This window comes from Strongylocentrotus purpuratus, unplaced genomic scaffold, assembly GCF_000002235.5.
Source record: "Strongylocentrotus purpuratus isolate Spur 01 unplaced genomic scaffold, Spur_5.0 spur5_contig_839, whole genome shotgun sequence".
NCBI classification, from domain to species: Eukaryota; Metazoa; Echinodermata; class Echinoidea; order Camarodonta; family Strongylocentrotidae; genus Strongylocentrotus; species Strongylocentrotus purpuratus.
In genome coordinates, this window is record NW_022145545.1 from 862,014 (window position 1) to 883,521 (window position 21,508).

Genomic DNA, 21,508 nt, shown 5'->3' on the forward strand with positions numbered 1-21,508 from the left:
CTTAATGTATGGAATTTCATAAGTTGACCTCTGTGACCCTTGACCTTTGACCTACGTGCTCCAAAATCTAATCAGATCGTCTTCCTATGGTGATACATACTATCCTTAAGTTTGAAGTTTTTACATCTCCAGTGGTTCTTGAGATATCATGATAACAATCTCAATGTATGGAATTTCATAAGTTGACCTCTATGACCCTTGACCTTTGACCTACGTGCTCCAAAATGTAATCAGATTGTTTTCCTATAGTGATACACACTATCACTAAGTTTGAAGTTTAAATCTCCAGTGGTTCTTGAGATATCATGATAACAATCTCGATGTATGGAATTTCATAAGTTGACCTCTGTGACCCTTGACCTTTGACATACGTGCTCCAAAATCTAATCAGATCGTCTTCCTATGGTGATACATACTATCCTTAAGTTTGAAGTTTAAATCTCAAATGGTTCTTGAGATCTCGCGCTAACAAACTCAATACAAGGAATTTCATAAGTTGACCTCTGTGACCTGTGACCTTTGACCTACGTACTCCAAAATCTAATCAGATCGTCTTCCTATGGTGATAAATACTATTCCCGAGTCTTAAGTTTAAATCTTAAATGGTTCTTGAGATATTGTGATAACGGTCAAACGGGACGGATGTACGGACGTACGGACGGACAACCCCAAAACATGATGCCTCCGGCACCACCTTCGGTGGCGGAGGCATAAAAAGGTCCCCCAAAAGTTAAAAGTTTTCCTATATTGACATGGAAAAGACTATAAACAGTCAATAATTTGTTGGGAGCCGGAAGTGTCTTAACTCAAACTAATCTACGCTCCCTTGGCTCTGACAATAACTGACAATATATGTGTATAAAATGAGTATGAATCAGTGAAAATCATTAGAATGTCATGAAAATATGGAACGCAATTTAAGGTAATGAAATGAAGCTCCATACTATGAAGGAATATACAATGCTTCAAAATGAGCAAGTTTACAACCACGGCAAAAGTCTATGCTACCATGGAGACTACAAGTATGTGTATATCATGTGATACTTGAAGATAGTTTGCCAAATCTACTATTGTAGATGTCAGCAAGGAAAAGAAGAGACTTTCACGTGAATATACTTGGACAGAATCAATCCAATAACTGATATATAGTGCTGGTAATGATGCAAGAAAATAAGAGACTTTCACGCAAATACACTTGGACAGAATCAATCCAATAATTCATATATAGTGCTGGCAATGATGCAAGAGAAGGAATCATCAAGTATTTTGAGAAATGAAATAGCCACTCCTCCAGCTTTGGATGACAGACCTGATTTTTCTGACGGAAACTCTACTGTTTTGATGCCTTCATCATTTTCATTATCTGTTGAGGAAATATCGATAATACACATGCAGAACTACAGCAATCAGCATTTTCATTCAAATTCTATATCAAATCTTGATAAAAAAATGTTCGCATAAATCAAGGCAGTATAGCACTGTGTTACTATCAATCTAAGGCTCAACACTAATATATAGCTCTATATCAAAATGCATCCCCAAAAGAAAGTAAGATCAAAGTAATACGATATTAAAGTCATTCAGCGTGTCAAATGAGCTTTATTAGAAAAACTGCCTTATTTAAAAATGTATAATAATAATAATAATATTGGGTTCTTGTATAGTGCTCAACACTGTCAGACTTGACCCTCCCGGCGCTCCCGATTATTACCCTGGCTTTAGCACTGCTGCCATTACGGCGCTGGTTGAGTGTGGCAAATGTAGATCAATGTCTTACCAAAGGACATTGGTGCCACGGCGGGACTCGAAACACAGACCTTGTGATCGACAGTCCGCTGAGGTATCCACTCGACCACAACACCTCTACTCAAATACCATTGATGAACTTCATAGTAATTTTTAGTTAACATAACACATTGGGTTTATTTTGTATTACAGTTCAAAGGACAGTAAAAAGTTACATTCATTTTAAAAATCCCATTTCCCAATTCCTGTCTGTTCCATGAAGGTGAACAAAAAAAAAAAAAAAAAAAAAAAAAAATGAAACAAATAGCTTTTCACAGACCAGACATTTATGAATTACCTGAAGTGTATGGGATATGAAAGAGAGGCAGCATGAACTGCGCAGTCTGATCAGATGAACTTTGACCTGTGTCGCTGAAACTCCTTCCATCGGATACTCTGCGTCGTCTCAAATCAGGCATAGCCTGTCCTGTACTCTGCTGCTTACGAAGTCTACAAATGACAGAAGAAAACAAAATTGATGGTGTTGTGTTTAGGTGTAACAGATAGAGAAACTGGCTGTAATATTTCAATGAAAGCAAAGTAATATTTCTCAGGGATGACATCGGGTGTACTGAAGTCTAATCTGTCTAGGATTTTAGAGGGGGAAGGGCAAATTGGGATTTAATAGACCACTATAAGGTCTCATATCTAGAAAGCCTGATCAATGAAAATACTTTATATTGATTTTGTACCTTTAAGTGTTGATATATACAGTTATATACAGTTGTTGAAGAAAAAAACCCAATATACTATTGAATGCAGACTACTATTGTGATTTATGGAAATGTGATGTGTTTTTTTAGATATAAAAAAGCATAGTAAATTGTATCATTTCTTGTAAAGTAAACCGATTCTAATAAGTTCTTAAGGTATTTTTATTTTCCACATTTTCAACTATGTGATTCACTGTTATTCTATCATCACCTACATTGGTTCAAAATTTGAATATTCATATTTAAGGTCATTACCAGGTAAAAAATTATACGCTTTGGACTTGATAGAGTACCGAAATGCTAACATCAAATTTGCTCGTCGTCCAGGTTACTGGTTCTAAACAACAGAGCCTGCCCATGAGGTTCACTGCAAAATCACTCAAGCAACGGGCTGGAGCAGGGCAAATTCAGCGTTTCGGGCTGGTTCGACCACCACACCATTGTTTAACACTAAATTGTTTAGAAACCAACAACCTTGACAACTTGGCCAGTATGACGTCACACCTCCGTACTCTATGGGAAGTGTTTAAGAGCATTATACACGAATCAGTCATTAAAGGGATTGGGTAACTTTGTCTCAGATTCTGAAACAAAATTCTGGATACAGCTCATGCTGCAATGATCATTATAAATCTTTAGGTCAGTCAGGAACCCCATGAAATTTACAAGCCGATGGCCTTTCTGATTATCAAGATATTTATGATTGGAAATTGAAATTTTGAAATTTGTTTTCCTAACAGTTTTCATAACACTACAGTCTATTGGGGAAAATGAGTATGGTAAAACCGGTCACTCAAAGATTTTTACTTTTTTGAGGCACTTGATGATCATTTCTAAGACACTGATAACACGTACATGTAGGGCCATGCATCTCAGATTTAACATTATTAAACGATGCCTTTAAGAATGGCCCTGTTAGTGACCATACGTACCTGCCCTGGTCCACAACGCTGGACACGTTGAGACTCGGTGGACGAATTTTCTTCTCCATCTGGGCGTAGTAGTCCTTCTTCTGGTCCAGACGGTCCTCCCGGAACGGCTTGAACATGTGGGAGTGGACCATCTCGGCATAGAAGTCCTTCTCTTCCTCCGCCCGGGAGGAAACAAACTCCTCCAGTTTGAACCATCGCTGATCCATGCTCATGAACTCTGGAAGCTCCCTGGTTGATATTTCACATCATAAATTGATCAATGAAAGAACATTTAAAAGGAAACTAAATGCTTCTCATCATTATTATCTTCAATAGTAACATTATGATATCATTACTATGAGTCAAGAAGATTTTGTGAAGCAGATAGAAAGCTCTAAAAAAAAAATGGTTAGATTACAATGTCAATTTTTGCAATTTTTAGTTTCATGCCGAGAACAGATCTTTGTTAATTTAGAGACTTTCATTTCACAAAGGCTTCTGAACTTCTGAACCAGTCTATATTAAAAAAGAACAGTCACTATTCTGAATGCTCAAATGATACTGAAAAGATTATTGTTTAGCATAGGAAGGGTAAGCCTGTGTCAATGAGCCTGTTTTCTAAAATGATGCAAAACTTAACCAAAATTTATCACAAAGAAAATAATTAAAATTTCCCAAACTACAATCCTGTGTGAGAGGAACAACAAGAATTTATACTGAACAGATAATTTATTATGGTAAACATTATCTGTCTCCTTCATTTCATAACTAATATCATGTGCCTGTGTGAAGGGTGCATTGTCCAGCTATTGGATGCATATTTCTGAAAATTTGCATTAAAAATAAAATCTCATGCCGGTTCTGACCTTTGTTTGAATACATCTATCAAACACATTTTATTCCACACATTGTGTTAATTTTGAACAGTGATTAGATTTACCGTAATTAACGGTGTATTAACCACACTTTTTTGCCGCCAAAAATAAATAAAATTCGGTGGTGCGTCTTATACCCTCCATCTGGCGCTATGCCTGGCAATGTCTCCCAGCTCAGTAATCAGTGTTTTGACTCACCACTCGGAAACTAGAACAACATTCAAATTTGTCTGTCATCTTGGTTTGAAAGTAATCTTGCTGATAGATCTCAATATGTAGTTTATAATAATAATTCCTCCAATTTTTCTTCTATTGAACAACGTACCACAAGGTTCTATCCTAGGTCCTCTACTGTTTTTTAATTTACATGAATGATCTTACACATTCAGCTGCACCTCGCAGTTATATGAAAGACCTTCCCGGGGCCTTTTCACAAATCAATGGGTGGGTTTTTGAACACGGACCTGGCTTTTTTTTTTAGGGCGAAAAAGAGGGGTGTGGTTAATACACGAGGGTGGTTTATACACCGTTAATTACGGTACCTTCTTCTCTAACTCTACCTTTGTTACAAAACTTAAAACAAACAAAACATGTAGATTTACACCACTATTTGTGTTCATTATGTATTACAAAAGTGATATCTCACCATTAAACTTTAGCATGACTTTGTAGAATCTAATTTCCAATGATGGCTTGTCCCTTAAAAGAGGTTGTCGAACGAGATAAATCACATACTTAATTAACCCTCATACCTCAAACTCTTTCAATTGCACAAGTCCCAAAGCTCAAAATTCAATTGGCTTTTCTATGAAACTGCATGAATAAACAGACATTAAGTGGGATATTTACTTGATCTTAAAAGCGCCTGTTTCTATTTCACTGTAAGTCAGATCATTAAGAATAATCAATAAATCAAATTTTAGTCACCATAACTTGCTCTTTCGGCTTCTACCTGTGCTTATTCAATTTCAAGGTCAATACATGTCACTACACGTTATGATTACCCCAACCAATAAAAGTTATTTTGTTTTTATTTTCATAGTTATTTTATTACCTAAATACCAACCTTCAATTTAGTTTTCTATACCTACTCAATTTCAAGGTCAATACATGTCACTACATGTTATGATTACCCCAAACCAATTAAAGTTATTTTGTTTTTATTATCATAGTTATTTTATTACCTAAATACCAATCTTCAATTTAGTTTTCTATACCTACTCAATTTCAAGGTCAATACATGTCACTACATGTTATGATTACCCCAACCAATAAAAGTTATATTGTTTGTGCGATCATCGTTGTTTGTATTATCATCATTTTGTTTATTACCTGAATATGTGGACAAACATCTCCAGAAAGCTATCAAGGATCTCCTGCTGAAACTGTCTGTCTATCTTCTGTCGTCTTGCTCTCTCCATCTCCAGCGTGGCAGGGACAGTCCGACCCAGTGTGGAGAGCTCGTAGTACTTCACGCGTGCATGGTAGAACCTTCATTTATTTGAGAGAGAGAGAGAGATAGAGAGAGAGGGAGGAAGGGAGAGCGAGAGAGAGAGAGAGGGGGGGAGAGAGAGAGAGAGAGAGAATGAGAGAGCAAGAGAAAGAGAAAGCAAGAGAGAGAGAGAGAGCAAGAGAAAAAGAAAGAGAGGGCAAGAGAAAGAGAAAGGGAAAGAGAAAGCAGGAGAAAGAGAGAGCAAGAGAGTGCAAATGAAAGAAAAAGAGAGTGCAAAAGAAAGAAAAAGAGAGTGCAAAAGAAAGAAAAAGAGAGAGCAAGATAAAGGTAAAGAGAGAGCAAGAGAAAGAGAAAGTGAGAGCAAGATAGAGAGGGAGAAAGCAAGAGAAAGAGAAAGAAATAGAGAGCAATAAAAGGAGAGAGAGAGAGCAAGATAAAAAGAAAGAGAGAGAGAGAGAGAGAGCAAGAGAAGGGGAAAGAGAGAGAATGAGAGTGCAAGATAAAGGCAAAGAGAGAGCGAGAGAGAGAGCGAGAGAGTAAGCAATAGAAAGAGAAAGAGAGGGCAAGAGAAAGAGAGAGAGAGAGAGAGAGAGAGAGAGAAGGTAGAGACAGACAAACAAATGAAAGATGAAGATGTTTACTGTACAGGCACTGGGTAAAAGGCAAGAGTCAAAATGATAAGGAATATCTGATGGTTGTGGTCTTAAGATATGGACAAATCAACAAGCCTTTCCTGGAAAACAACAGCCATAATTTTGAATGGGAATACAAATACATAGTGCAATAAAGATAATGTCATATCATGTCTTATTTGTATAACACTCCACTTTAGGGCAATGTTTGCTCCAAATTATGTTTGTGAGAATCTTGATATTTGTCACATAGAACAGAAGAAATTTGATGATTGCTTTATTTTGTGGGGGAGTGTATCCCCCAAATACATGAACAAAAACAAATTCACAGAGCCAGACACAGAAAAATAGAAACAGTCAGCCAGGGATAACATAATAGAGACCTACATAAAACAGATAGAGCTGTAAAGAATTTAAAACAGAGTACCGGAATACAGTGAAGAGTAAACACAATATTAAAGTGGTATTCTATAAGTCATTTACTATCATTCAAAATAAGAGTGGACTTTATTCATGATTATATAGATAATGTTTCTTTGTTTATCCGAACCAGCATAACATAAACAATGGCACAAGGAAATCAATTCAATACAAATAAATATTACTCTTTGTTAAAGTACATGAATTAACGCCCTTCTGGCTGTGAATCGAAAATATGACTTACTGCTTTTTGAACCCTTCTGCAGGTGCTTTAGGCAGACTTGGAACAGACAATGTAGGACATTCATGAAGAGTGCCTTTCTCTATGTCAGCTATAACAAGTCCTTCAATCTATAAGAGAGAGGGGAAATTAGCTGTTGAATAGTGTCCTCTATGCTTTGAAGAGCACTGTAATCTGTTATTGCTGGATAATAATTATAAAAATATTATTATACAAGATACTTGAGTCAATGTTTCAACTGCCCAAACTTACATAGCTATTACAAATGACTGTTCATTGTATTTTTTCCATTGTATACTTATCCTGTTTTGTTGTAGTTGTAAATGTTTAATTATGTGTATTATTTTTTCGCCTTGTACTGTCATGTGTATTCCTACCATCCCCCCTCTCTCTCTCTCCACTCATCTATCGATCCATTCTTTCTATCTGTCAGTCCTACCCATTGTATCCTGCTTCTATGTGTGCTATATGGCAGCCCATGATGAAGCACCCTGGAGCCTCTTATGCATCAACATGTATCTACCACTCTGTTCTTCAACTATTATATGTTTATTCATACCATCTCTCTCTCTCTCACTCTCCATTCATCTATCAATCCATTCCTACTATCTGTCAATCCTACCTGTTTTTGTGTGTGCTATGGCAGCCCAAGATGAGGCATCCTAGAGCCTCCTATGAATCTACATGTATCTAACACTGTGTTCTTCAACTATTATGTTCATTCCTTCCATCTCTCTCTCACTCTCCATTCATCTATCAATCCATTCCTGCTATCTGTCAATCGAACCTGTTGTATCCTGCTTCTATGTGAGCTATGGCAGCCCAATATAAAGCATCCAGGAGCCTCTTATGTATCTACCACACTGTTTCTTCCAACCATATCTCTCGCTCTCTCTCTCTTGCTCTCTCTCTCTCTTGCTCTCTCTCGCTCTCTCTCTCCCTCTCCATTCCTACTATCTGTCCATCGTACCTGCTGTATCCTGCTTCTATGTGAGCTATGGCAGCCCATGATGAAGCACCCTGGAGCCTCGAGCAGGTCAAGAAGCTGAGTGCAGACCACCGGAACGTAGACAAACGGCCACTTGAAGGGCAGGATGTAGGAGAAGAAACACTACACGCAAGATAGGGAAAGATATAATGAAGGTTATTTGAGAAGAACAAAACTTGACCTGCAAAAGCACAACATCATTTTGATAGTCACAAGTTAATATGGATTTTTAAAGGCTTAATCATGTTTAGATAAATGGGGCACAATAAAATTTAAATACCTTATTTACCATCTATTATTTGGGGGGGGGGGGATAAATAATTATGAAGATGGAATAGCTTTTTAAAAATAATGGGAGAACAGTTGAATTCTCTCTTCAAAACATCATTTGTGTTTACCATTCTGAATTAATGCTTTATAATTAGGACACAACTCTGTCTTATTAAAATCAGCTGTTAGAGAATTTATACACATGTATTTACAAAAAAGAAATACTTACTTAAAAAATAGGAAAGTACTAACCCATAACATACACCATCAAACTCTTTTGAGCTGACTTAGAATATAGTATGGGAATATATTATGCTACACAACTCTGATTACGGTTTGAGTAACATGGAGGGCATACAGAACATACCACAAAGTCTATATTACACTTGATATTGTACATTACATGAACAACTGGGAATATATGCCTTAATAGCCTGACCCTAGTCAAATCTGGATTAGGGACATCAATGAAAAGCATCACACAAACCTCAATAATTGGGACCAAGAGAGAGTAATCATGTGAGAGGAAGATGAGCCTCTGCTGGGTCAGGATGGCTGAGATGATCTTGAGGATGTCGTCCAAGGAGAAGCAGAGGAACGGGAGATGGAGAGAGATGTTGACGACCGGCTTCTCGGGATCGTCTGGAGGAGGGATGCTGATGGTGAACTCATTCAACATGAGGGACTAATTGGAAGACAATGCAAAAATGATATGAATTAATTGTGAGAGTTGAAGAAAACAATTTACACCAATCTCGAAAAAAGAAACATAAAAGAAACAAATGGGTTCTCTAACACATGCCCAAATGACAATTGCTCAGAAGTCAATACATCAACTTCAATCTGGAACCAATTTGTTGTACAATTTATCACCTAAACTGTAAATCTAACCTAAAACCCATTGCAGCCCCTGCCCTAATCCTAACCCTATATCTTTCATTAAATAAAGCATGGAGCACTACTCTTCTCTGAGTAGGTATTCGTTTCCCTCACTTCTCTATGATTAAAATTCTCTCTTTTTCTCTCTCTCACCCTCTGCCCCCCCCCCCTCTCTCTCTCTCTCTCCATCTACCACTCTCTCTCTCTCTCTCTCTCTTTCTCTCTTCTTGTCCCCCTCCCTCTCTCCCTTTTTTGGTGTGTGCCTACACATTTGTTTGTATGAACCCATGTTTTCCTGTATGTCTGTTTCTGTGTTTCTTTCTCACATATCCACCAGATTGACGGCACAACATCCTGATGTCCAGCCACAAGCTAATCCTTTGATTAAGCTTTTAAATGAATGCAGATCGTGTGGTCTACAATCATTACTAAAGGCATAAACATGTTCTTTTGATGGAGAATGAGTTGAATGTACATTCATCATATTGTGCTAAGGAATATCTTGATAAATAGCTACCAAAATATAGAAAAATAAGGCTAGAGGTATTGTATAAGATTCCTATCAAGATAGGCTGTAAGATATAAACAAATGTTCATGGAAGACACATTCATTGGGACTAATACATTTTGTAACAGCAACCTTGATTTGACAGGTCAAAGTTCTTTTTATTATCATTTTTTTTTAACCTGAAAAGGCTGTTACAGAGTCTAGCTTTCTCTTTATACTACACATTGTAAGTAGATCTATCTTTGATTTCCATGTTGTGTGCATGAAAAAGCCTGTTGTCTGAGACTAATATCTGATTCAGTAGACCTTGGTAATGGCATCTGTTCCCAGGCGAACATGACAAAAACATCATTAAGAAGTCAACAGGACGTGGTATACACAGGCATTAGCTAGGAGCTGACAGCCTAGTTAGGGCGATATGGAATGCTTACACTGCCTTGATAATGTAAAAATTGAATATTGAATGAGAATGCTGAGCAGTACTTCAACACATATGTTTGAAAACTTGGTGGGTGAATCACAATTCCAACATTAAATTATACATGTTCTCTCACATGTACAGTTTACATTTGAAAGATAAATATTCAATTTATAATTCTTTATTTCATTGCATCAAATTTTATTTCATCTCTCTTTTTCATTTCCCCCCTTCTTTTCAGTCTGTTTTAAATCTACCATTATATTCTTCTTTCATTCCATATACATGTAAGTCTACAGTTGTACAACATTGTCACTCACAAATGCAATAACAAAATTATATCCAATAGAATCAACATCTGTTCTGAAAATGATGACATAATCATATAATTGCTTAATTACAGGAAAGGAAAGAGAAAGAAAGACACATTAAGAGAAACAAAGTCTTTGCAACTCGAAACAACACGTATATAATGGCATCAAGCCTAGGAGGAATGGGCATGGTTCCAAAAAATGAAAGAAAGTATTTTATCCTGTCAATGTAATTTCTGCAATGGTAGACCAAAGAACTGATTTGAGGCTCTACTAAAAGACTGATATTGCTTTTTAAGAAAACCTCTAAAAACATCAACTATGGTCTCTAAATACAACATACACACAAGACAAAATGTAGGCTATTCTGTACTGTCCTATTATGTCCTAATGTTATGTATAATATATAAAAAGAATTCCCTCACATTGCTGCAGAATAGAATAATCACAATACCATGAAAGAATTACACATTATAAAGGTTTCCAGCAAGAGAGGTGGGTATGATGAATTGAAACTTGAAAGGCAGCTATTTCTTCCTAAAAATGCTACAAAATACATAACTCTCTTTCTTTCTCTCTCTCTCTCACCGACTCTAGTCCACAGCCCTCTGTCATCAATATACTCCACATAAACCACATCATTCTCATATGATAAAAACAAGGCTTATATCTAATTCATATCCATTTAACTAATATTTGTGATATACGTCTGTACAATTTTGATGTATTTGTACCACCGTCTATTTTGATTATGAAATAAATGCTTATAAATAAATTCATATATACTGGAAATATGACTTCAATTGAAGTAAAAACGGTTTATCAAAAATGATACATAGCAGCCAGAAAGCTGAATTGCATTTCGATTCACAATAAAATAACAGAAAATCACATTTGAGTTTATAAAAATATACATTAATCTTAAAAATTTGAAAACATAACATAGTTCAAGTCAGTACATACATGTAAGATAAATCATCCTAGGGATGTTGCTATGCAACACAGAGGAAGGGAGAAGAGAGAGATGGAGGGAGAGAAATAGAGATAGAGAGAAAGAGAGAGAACAATGAGTGCATGAGAGAAAGAGGGAAAGAGAGAGAAAGAGGGACAGAGAGTGAGAGAGAGAGTGAGAGAGAGAGAGATAGAGAAAGGAGATAGCTATGAGAGAGTGAGAGAGAGAGAGAGAGAGAGAGAGAGAGAGAGAGAGTACGATAACAAGACCTAAATGTACATTCAATATTAATGATACTCACGATGTAAAGATTTCCAGCAGGAGGTGTAGGTATGATGAGGAGTTGTAAGGTAAACTCTTTGAGTAACACATTCATCTTCTGAGGCTTGGCATACAGATCTGGGACCAGACTACAAGACAAGCAAGAAAAAACGTATGTAAGACTAAAGAGAAAGTATCAAACATATAGGAAGGGTCTGAAAATCAGACTATTACTTAGGTGATTACAATCACTTAAGTTTGATTTGACAACTAATGGACCTTTCGTTTTGAGGGAATTTCTAAATTAGTAATGTCTTTCTAACCTTATTTTGGCCGGGAAATAGTACCTTTAAAACAAGATGACTGAAAACATTTCCCAAAAATTGCAAATAGCATGAAGTTATGAACACACTTGTGAAAAATAATATGCTACTACTAAGTAGTACACATACATGTAGATTAATTTCAACATAGAAAAATAGTCTGAACTTGCAGACTAGCCATCTTTTTCAGATGTGTATCAACAGACAGATAGCGAGGAAATCTTGGAAGGAACCTCTTGAGCAGTAAAAAGCAGAATTAATGATTGTTGGTCTGCTTGTTTTGGACAGCCATGGCAATGACTTCATTATCGGTTCATCAACCCTAGATACATTGACTGTTGAGAGCCAGAAGAGTGTTAAAGGTAAAGACCAGTATTGGAAACGCCCCAATTTCAAAAAATGAAATGGAAGCTCTCATTACCAATCATGTGAAAGAATATGTTTTGACTAATACATGATGATAACAAATTTGCCGGGAAACCGCCTACTAATTCATATATTTGGTAAATTTGTTTCTCTCATGGTCTGTGAGAGATATAGGGTAGTCCCATATACCTCTTTCTGTGTATAGTGCTTGTAAATTTACGAAGAATGGGCCAAATTTCTTATCATTTTGATGATTCCAGAACCTTGCAGATGCTAGATGCTAGATGATCAACCTTTTCTGATCGATTCCACAACGTTTCTTTCACGATGCAATCGCATGACCATAACTGGTCTTTACCTTTAAAGGTACTTAGTAACATTGTGATGGTTGATTTCACAAATCTGTTGAATCAGGATGCAAAACACGTAAAATTATGTTTGTATGTATGGATTATCCCACTACGATGCCCCAAATCCGAAATTAATTCACGCAATATGAAGATTTTTAACAAAGTTCAACGGGTTTTCGAACATCGATGTGCGGCGCTTCTGAATCTAAATTCTCCCAACCATTTTTGAATTTTCCCAATTGTTTTCCATGAAAAAAAGACATAAAAACAGACTATAAAAAATCTGTCAACACTAAAATGTCTGGAATGGAATGTAGAGCCATTTTATTGCTTTGTGAGATTTCCATTCACGTTAAATGTAATTAAATTGTAATAATATAGTTGGGAGAATTAAGGAATCGATCGGATCAGTTTTTCCCAATTTGTACCATGAATAATGGTCCGTTTTCGCTCAAATTTTCAGATTATCTTTAATTGTACATCTAGCATTGAAGTCACTACCTTAGCACCACTATCTCTCATCTGAACAATGTTACAAAGTCCCTGTAACTCATATACACTGTAGTTAAACACAGAGTTACATGTACCTTCTGGCTATAAAGAGAAGATTTGAAGAAAATGAACCCTCATTGATCTTATCAAAAATTTTCCAAGAAAGAAAAGCATAACATTGTTATTCTGACCAAAGGTCAAAACTTGATTATATAAAAGCCAATTCTTTAAATAACAAGTAATAATAATAATAATTAAATAATAAGTTTTTTTTTTTTAAATCCTCCTATTGTATGACCTTTGACCTCACCTTGACAAACATTCCCTCATGACTGTAAAGTAAGGGTTTGGTGAGATGAGGACAATGCATGCTGGTACATAGCACATGTCCTGTTCATGGCCTTCCTTCTGATTGTTCTGCACAGTGGTGGATGTCTTGGGTTCCAAGCTGTAGAAATCCTCATCAGGGTACTGAAACAGATTAGTTTATATAACAAAACAACAGATTAACCTGTGACTACTGACTTATGATATTCCCATAGGTGTGATATAGGAACCATTTGATTGAAATCAGAAAGACATGACTCATGCCTGCCTTGGCAAACAAACCAAGCAATTAACTAACGATCTGCACACAAATCTACCCTGGGAACATAAACATATTATTTTATTGCAAAATAGTGTAGGTAGGGACTATTTTCGTCACTTCATTATCTTTCGCATGTATTTGTTCCTTATTTCATCTATTTCTATAAACGTGATGTAATTATTTCTTGTAATGATGTATTTTCTTGAATATTACTATGAAGCCAGTGGAAACCAAATTTCTATGTAACTTGTTTGCAAACACCAAATAAAATATCTTGTATCTTGTGTCTTGTAAAGTTGTAACCTGTACACTGCATACCTTCCCTCTTGCTCCTCCCCATCCTCTCCCCCCCCCCCCCCCCCCCCCTCCCTACATTCCCTCAAACTTAACCTATACTATTGTCTTGCCCCTTCAGGCCTCCATCCTCCCCTATCTTATCCGTTCCTCTCTGATATGTTGTCTTCTCCTTCTTTCCTTCTTCTTTTCCTTTCTCCGCTACTGGTTTCTGGTTAACAATTACCCTTTCCTGTCAAATTACTTCCTTGACTCTTTGCCAAAAAATGTTGATGATGATAATATTGAATATTATCATAAAAGTGATATATTCAATCAAGTTTGTTTCATTCCAGTGATGGTCTTACCTTGTGAACTATAAACTGTCGATAGAAAGTGAGACATGTTGCATACGATCTGGTTCCTCTTAAACTGGTCAAGACTAGATAATGAAACGATTCCTCTCGCTGACCTTTACTGACCATTGCATCACCTAAAGGAAGAGACAGATATGACAAAATATGAAAGAAAAGTTATTATTGGCTAAGAGTAAAAAGGACATCAATTCATACAATTTAACATGTTTCCGGGTCTTAAGATAAAAAACATCAAAATGTAAATGTGCCTCTGCCGCTGAAGGTGGAGCGGTCTGTTTAAGGGATTGGGTATCTTTCATTTATATAAAATACACCATTTTGAGGGTTATTTATTTGTGCTATTCTTTATTATAAGAGAACAAGACAGCTGACATTCCTTTGTCAAGATTCTCATGTAATCAATAAAGATTAAAGTCTCTCTCTCTCTCTCTCTCTCTCCCTCTCTCTCTCACACACGCATACAGCTGCACCCACACACACATTCCCAGGTTGTTCTGCCAAAGCAGGTCCACTACACCAAAGCTCTCTTTAGTTTTTTCTCCATCCCTCTCTATCTTTAGCCTTCTTCTTCATTATGTCATATGATCTGTTTCTCATGAAAATACAAAATAATGTTCACTTGCTTGTGTGCAAAAAGACTATCACATTTCATTCATGCAGGTCTAAAGGACTTTGTTTGTTTGTTTTTATTTTTGAAATCCATAAATACAAGTTTTAAAAAACATACATATAAAACACATTTCAAATGATAAGAAAGTAAGTAAATGTGTTAAGTATAAACAAGTCTTTGTAAAATCCAAACTCAAGTCCAAAAATGGTAAGAAAGAGGAAGCTGTAATTCCACTTGTAATGAAGTGAAACAGGATGTCATTTTAAACCCAAATTTTCAAGGATTTTCAATAACAAATGTATTTAAAGATCAATATTGATGAAAGAATACAAAACTTGGGTTTTTTGTTGTACGCAGAACACCCGAATTTTGTATTCTTTCACTTTCATAAATATTTGTCTTCAAACACATTTATTCTGAAAATCCTTGCACAAGTCAGTGTTATTAAATGACATCCTCTTTCACTTTATTTTACAATTGAAGTGAATTTTTGCCATCAAATTTGTTCCAAGTTAAGTACAATGTACCTGGCTACATATTCAAACATGATGGCAAAGAACTATAAAACTTCGCTTGCATGAAACTTTTGTGAACTTAAAGAGTGGAAGAAGTTCACTTCAGTTACAAGCTGTAAAATAATTTAATTACGAAATTAAATTATGGCAACCAGCAAACGTGTCAGGAAACAAAAGTTTTGAGTAAATTACAGTAGTGCCTCCTCTTAATTTATTTTACAACAACTTCCTCCTAGTAGAAACCCATGAAAACAGGTTTTTCTTACAGAGGAACAGCCATCTATACCATTTCTTTGCAGGAAGTATTTGATAATTATCTTGACAAAACAATTCTCCCAGACAGGAAGAGAGGGCTAAATTAGAGCAGCATCCTGGGGAGACAAAATGGTGCATATTCCAGGTTTCATTTACAGCATCCCATGGACTAGGGACCATAAACAATGCTACATTGTTGTGTGACTGTCCCTAGAAAGAGGGCATTAACTCAAATTTATATCTCTTTGATGTTTATGAATGAAAGTTAAAAATATAATGTATATGAAGAGAAGTTCACTGGAGTGTTAACAATTTTGATATAGAATGAAATGTTTTGTGTAAATAAATAAACAAATAGAGCAAAAGAAATATCAAAATTTAGGTGTGTATTTTGAGCATTGTATTTTCTAGCTATAACTCAGCACCCTTCTGCTGGGCACATGACAATTTATGTACTGCATCCTTATGAATTGCTTTGTCAACATCTGATAGGAGCCACAATGGCTTATCACACATGTACACTCCAGTGGCAACTGCTTTGGAGTCAATTTCTAACAGTAACTAAATTTGAAACTTGAACGATAGAGTACACCCAGTTCTACAACCCACCTCCGAACCGATAACACCAACAACCAAAAAACAACCCCAATCTCAACCCTTTATTCTCTGATGAAACAAAGCACCAAACAAATGTAGCTTGACTATTTGATCATTTGTATCATCATTAAACTAAATGAGTATTACTATCACAAAAGTTAAAAAGTACCTTTAAGGCGGAGTAATATACAAGTATACTACAGCCTACAAACATGATGATTAATATTTTTTGGGGAAAAAAAGAGAAATGACATGCACCATAGATATGAAGATAATCAGGGATTGATGGATTACCCCTTTCATCAGTGAAGGTCAACCATAAGGTCGTGCATGGGTGCCCCCACTAATGAAAATCCCCAGCTTCATTCAAGGATGTAATTTCATTTTCAGTCATTATTGATATCACTTTTCCCTGATGATTCTGAATGTGTACTGTACTTTCTTCAGTCTGTTTCAAAGATACTGTCCATATGTCTCCTACTTCTTCATAGCCCAAATCTTTAAGATCAATATAGCCGCAAAATTTATTTAAAAAAAACAAGTGATACATATAGTCACATATATAAGTTGATAGAAATAAAATACATTGAATACTTTTGTGAGCATAGTTTTCTAGATCATATCATACATGTATGGAGTTTACTTAATGGCAACAATCATCATATCACGTGTGGAAGTGGGGCAGATGAGAAGACAACAGGGGTTTTTTTAAAGTTAATTAAGAAATGTTCCACCTTACCGAGTAAAAGAATGAGAGATGTGGGAACAGAAGAGTTAAGGATGAAAACTAAGTAGACAGTGAGAAGGAGAGAGAAGGAGAAAGTGAGAGAGGAATAAGTAAGAGAGGAATAAGCGAGAGAGGGAAAGAAGAGCAAAATGGAAAGGTGAAAGATTATTAATATGTGTTAGAGGAAACCTGTGTGTAAAGACTATGTCTTCAAAGACAACATTTTGAGTCTCCCAATTACAGACTGAATTCAGAGATGCATGAAAATTTTGAAAAGGAGCTACATGTACATGTATATTGTAGATACAATGAATGGATCTTACCTGGGAAACAGAGTGGAGGTAAAGAATTGATCATCTCTTGATTGTACGAGAGAGGAAGTGCACGCGGCTTGATGGACAGCCTCCGGGTGATGCGTCTCTGCCGCTGGAATCCGCTGGGAAACCCAAGGTCCCTCGCAGGGGGTGTGGTCACAGACACAGGGGTTCGAGGGTACGCATACTCGCCGTACCCATCGGGTCCGAGCAGAGATTTGTTCTGGGGGAAAACTGCCATCTGACGCGTCAAGACGGCCAAGACTTGTGGTTCGAAGGCTCTAGAAAAAATTGGCATTCCATCTCCGCCATTACGGAAATTGTAATGCTGGCAAAATAAAGAAATAAAAGAGGAGCATAAACAATAACACCAAAATAAGTAAATGCTATTGGTGAGTAACATAACTGGGTCAAATCATTGTAAATAAAATAAATCTATTTAGGATAATAGTATTAAATTCATTTGATACACAAGGGTAAAGCTTATGCAATCAATATCTGTTTGAAATTCAATTACATGTGATTGTAAACAATACTGATAAGTGATGCTATCATTTTATGATCGTGAATAATTTCAAATTTCCCAAACAATTTCACATTTAAGCCGAATTATAAGTAAAATGAATTTTAAAAATTTATTTTCATACTGATTAGGATTAAGACCGTAATTCCTACAGGAACAATTTAAAAAACATTTTAACTGCATGGCTAGGCTAAAAGTAAAACTGTCTAGACTCTAGATCTAGCAAAACATTATTTATCTAAACTTTATTATCATATATAAATCTACCTGAGATGCAGACATCGACTTCCTGGCAAGTTTCAATCCAGTGTCATGATCCATCCCCACGACCACACACATCTCAATGAGAGCATTGGGAAGTTTTGGAGTAGAAATAGGGTTAGCTGGACCTAGCAGCGAGGCAGAAATCACCGGAGGCTGCAGGCTAGACATGCCGCTGCTCGGGGCTAGACTCATGCTGCTCATCAACTTCGGTCTGCCGGAGCTGGAAGGGTTAGGAGACAACGTAAAATCTTTCGCGCTCTGCCTCCATTTATTTAGAAATCGAAGAGTAGGAACGATGGTACTGAGTTTATCCCCAGCTTCGTGGATATCGTCTGCACTGTGACTTTTCTCGTTCTGCTGCTGTGCAAGACTGATGTTGAGATGTAATTTCGGTTTGTTGAGCCGCTGTGGAACAGCTGATGCGGAGGCTGAGCCAGGCGTGGGCGCTCCGCGTGGAAGCTGCAGAAACTTTCCAGTTGCCCTAGTGTCAGGGGCCTTCTCTCGCTCGCTGCCCCCGCTGCCGAAGCTGCTTTCATCGAACCCCGACATCCCGTGATCCTGTTTATTGTATTTTTATTGATTGTCAATTCATAAAATATGTAATTGCATGACAATATTCATGGTATGCATCAAAAGGTACAATGGCCTTCCCTTTGGTCTAGCTCAAACAGCCATTTAAACGTACAAAGTTCAATCATACAGCACAAAAACAAACTTAACAGCCGACGACTGACTGGGTGGGTGTTGCTGCTGTTGACTTGTTTATTGAACTGTGAAAGTGCATTATGCATGCGCAAGACGACTCGACGGTACTGCATGCAAGGACTTTGCACCTTGTAAAACAGCACGTGTGTTAACAATTTTTTGTGCACAGTCGTCTTCATCTGATGAACATTCCAGGGAGAACTAAAAATTATCTTGGAAAAAAAAAAAAAAAATACGTTAGATGTAACACGAGCAGTAGGCTATGTATGCACAAGATGGCCACACTAATAGCACAAACGTGGTGCACTCTTGAAAGTTTGTCAAAGTGGAGCAAGGAATCTTACGATCAATCACTCAACCCCCGATGTTTGTGTCCCTTGGGAAGTCAGTGATTCAACTTTTTTCCGTCTTAATTAAACTAGACTGACTGCCAAATAAGGGGTTTTATTTGTCCAGTTTTGTTGATTATATCAACTCTCATTTAGCTCTTTACCGAGATCATCGCGCCAAGCGCGTAGCCAGGACTTCATTTTAGGGGGGGGGCGCGGTAGTGAGCACGCAAAGCGTGCGAATCACTTAAAGAGCGCGCGAAGCGCGCTCCCTAGGGGGGTGGGTGCAGGGAGGGGGGAGTTTCCCCCCCTCCCGCGCGAAGCGCGAAAGCTTTGAAAGAAGACGATTCGTTGTACCTTTCTCGACTCATAATCCTTGTCTGAATTCAGTCCCTCCCCTCTCTCGCGCGAAGCTTTGACGTTTCATTAAATTATTAGAGAAAGAAGACGATTCGTTGTACCTCTCTCGACTCTTAATCCTTATCTGTATTCAGTCCCTCCCCTATCTCACGCGAAGCTTTGACGTTTCATTAAATTATTAGAGAAAGAAGACGATTCGTTGTACCTTTCTCGACTCATAATCCTTGTCTGAATTCAGTCCCTCCCCTCTCTCGCGCGAAGCTTTGACGTTTCATTAAATTATTAGAGAAAGAAGACGATTCGTTGTACCTTTCTCGACTCTTAATCCTTGTCTGAATTCTGTTCCCCCCCCCCCTCTCGCGCGAAGCTTTGACGTTTCATTAAATTATTAGAGAAAGAAGACGATTCGTTGTACCTTTCCCGACTCATATTTCTTAATTTGAACTCAGTTTCCCCCTTCCCGCGCGAAGCGCGGAAGCTTTGACGATTCATTGTACCGTTCTCGACTCCTTTTCCATTTTTCTTCCTACGTCCTCTTTCTTTTTTTCTTCTCTTTCTCTCTCTTTTTTTTTTTTGGCCGGCGTTTTTTTTTTTTTTGGGGGGGGGGGGGCGACCGCCCCCACCGCCCCCCCTGGCTACGCGCCTGCATCGCGCGAATAATTGGAGTATAAAAATACCACTTTTCGCCACTGAGTCAGAGAACTGGAAAATCGACGCAGATCGAGCGCATTTTTGTGTGCTTTATTTCAAGAAGGCACAATTTTAAAAAGTTGGGCCCTATAGATCGAGACTATTATACGAAATAAAAGACTTCAAAAATTGGGGGGGGGGGGCAATCTGGACGTGACCCTCCCCCCTCCCCAGGAAAGGTTCTGTGAAGTATTTAGGCATTGAGTTGGCTAGCGCAATTTCATTTTCATCTTTAGTAGAATCAGTTGTAAAAAAAGCAAATTCTCGTCTGAAATTGCAGATATCAAGTTGTATGGATTTAAAAGCAAGACGTACACTCTGTTTTGCTCTTTTTCAATGTTTATTTGACTATGCTAACCTTGCGTGGTATAGTAACCGTAACAAGTCACTAAGTTGAAAATTATACAGAACAAAATGGTGAGATTTATCAACTGTCATTCTGATCCAAGAACTCAAGTAGCCTACTTTCTAAAGCTGGTTTTCTTGAAGTCGACCAAAGATCAAAACAACTCGTTTTGCATCACGTGCATAAAATATATCATACTAGGTCGAATCACTATATTCGATCCAACTTCGATCTTGTTACATGATTATAATACAAGAAATAGCCGATTCAACTTTAACTTAGTATTGGAAATTTGTTTTATTACAATGCCATAAAACATTGGAATTCCCTTCCCATGTGTAAAGGAAATACATGTAGAAAACTATGCTCATTTTAAGATTAAATTTAAGGAATACCTAATACTTGACCAGTGGCGGATCCAGGGGGGGGGGGGGGGCCGGGGGGCCCGGCCCCCCCCCTTGAGAAAAAAATCATGTAAAATCACATGATTTTTACCTTTTTGGGGGGTTGGGCCCCCCCCCCCTGGCGCTCAAGGGGGGGGGGGGGGGGCAAATTGAATTTTTTTTTGAGGATCAAAAAAAAAAAAAATGTGCTCACTACCGTATAATTGGCTTTAAACAGACCAGACATTTGCAGATCATATATTTTGGTTCTGTTTATATTTCTTTCATTTTAGGTTTTCTGCGTAGAATACAGATGACCGAGATTACAAATTCTTTCAACAATAAAATTTTGTCTTCAAGCACATTTTTTTTTTTTTTTTTTTTTTTTTTTGGGGGGGGGGGGGGGAGGGATCTTTGCAGAATTTTGTCTTAAATTACATTATTTGTCACATTATGATACAATTTCAAGCCTCACTGTACTACTTGTAGCAACGTGCTCCCTC

At 37.2% G+C, this 21,508-nt stretch overlaps 1 protein-coding gene across 1 annotated transcript in view; it reads right to left on the reverse strand.

Moving 5' to 3' along the window:
• The window catches only part of LOC100891864 (DENN domain-containing protein 3), a 54,397-nt gene extending 35,348 nt beyond the window's left edge, over positions 1-19,049 (reverse strand). The window contains exons 1-11 of the mRNA XM_030987723.1: positions 18,196-19,049; positions 17,415-17,733; positions 14,379-14,503; positions 13,459-13,619; positions 11,658-11,766; positions 8,776-8,973; positions 8,001-8,141; positions 7,034-7,140; positions 5,617-5,775; positions 3,431-3,658; positions 2,084-2,235 (exon numbers count right to left, since the gene is read on the reverse strand). Of these exons, the coding sequence (XP_030843583.1) occupies positions 2,084-2,235; positions 3,431-3,658; positions 5,617-5,775; positions 7,034-7,140; positions 8,001-8,141; positions 8,776-8,973; positions 11,658-11,766; positions 13,459-13,619; positions 14,379-14,503; positions 17,415-17,733; positions 18,196-18,741 (2,245 nt within the window). The 5' untranslated portion in view covers positions 18,742-19,049. The remainder of the gene's footprint in view (positions 1-2,083; positions 2,236-3,430; positions 3,659-5,616; positions 5,776-7,033; positions 7,141-8,000; positions 8,142-8,775; positions 8,974-11,657; positions 11,767-13,458; positions 13,620-14,378; positions 14,504-17,414; positions 17,734-18,195) is intronic.
• Positions 19,050-21,508: the final 2,459 nt, after the last annotated feature.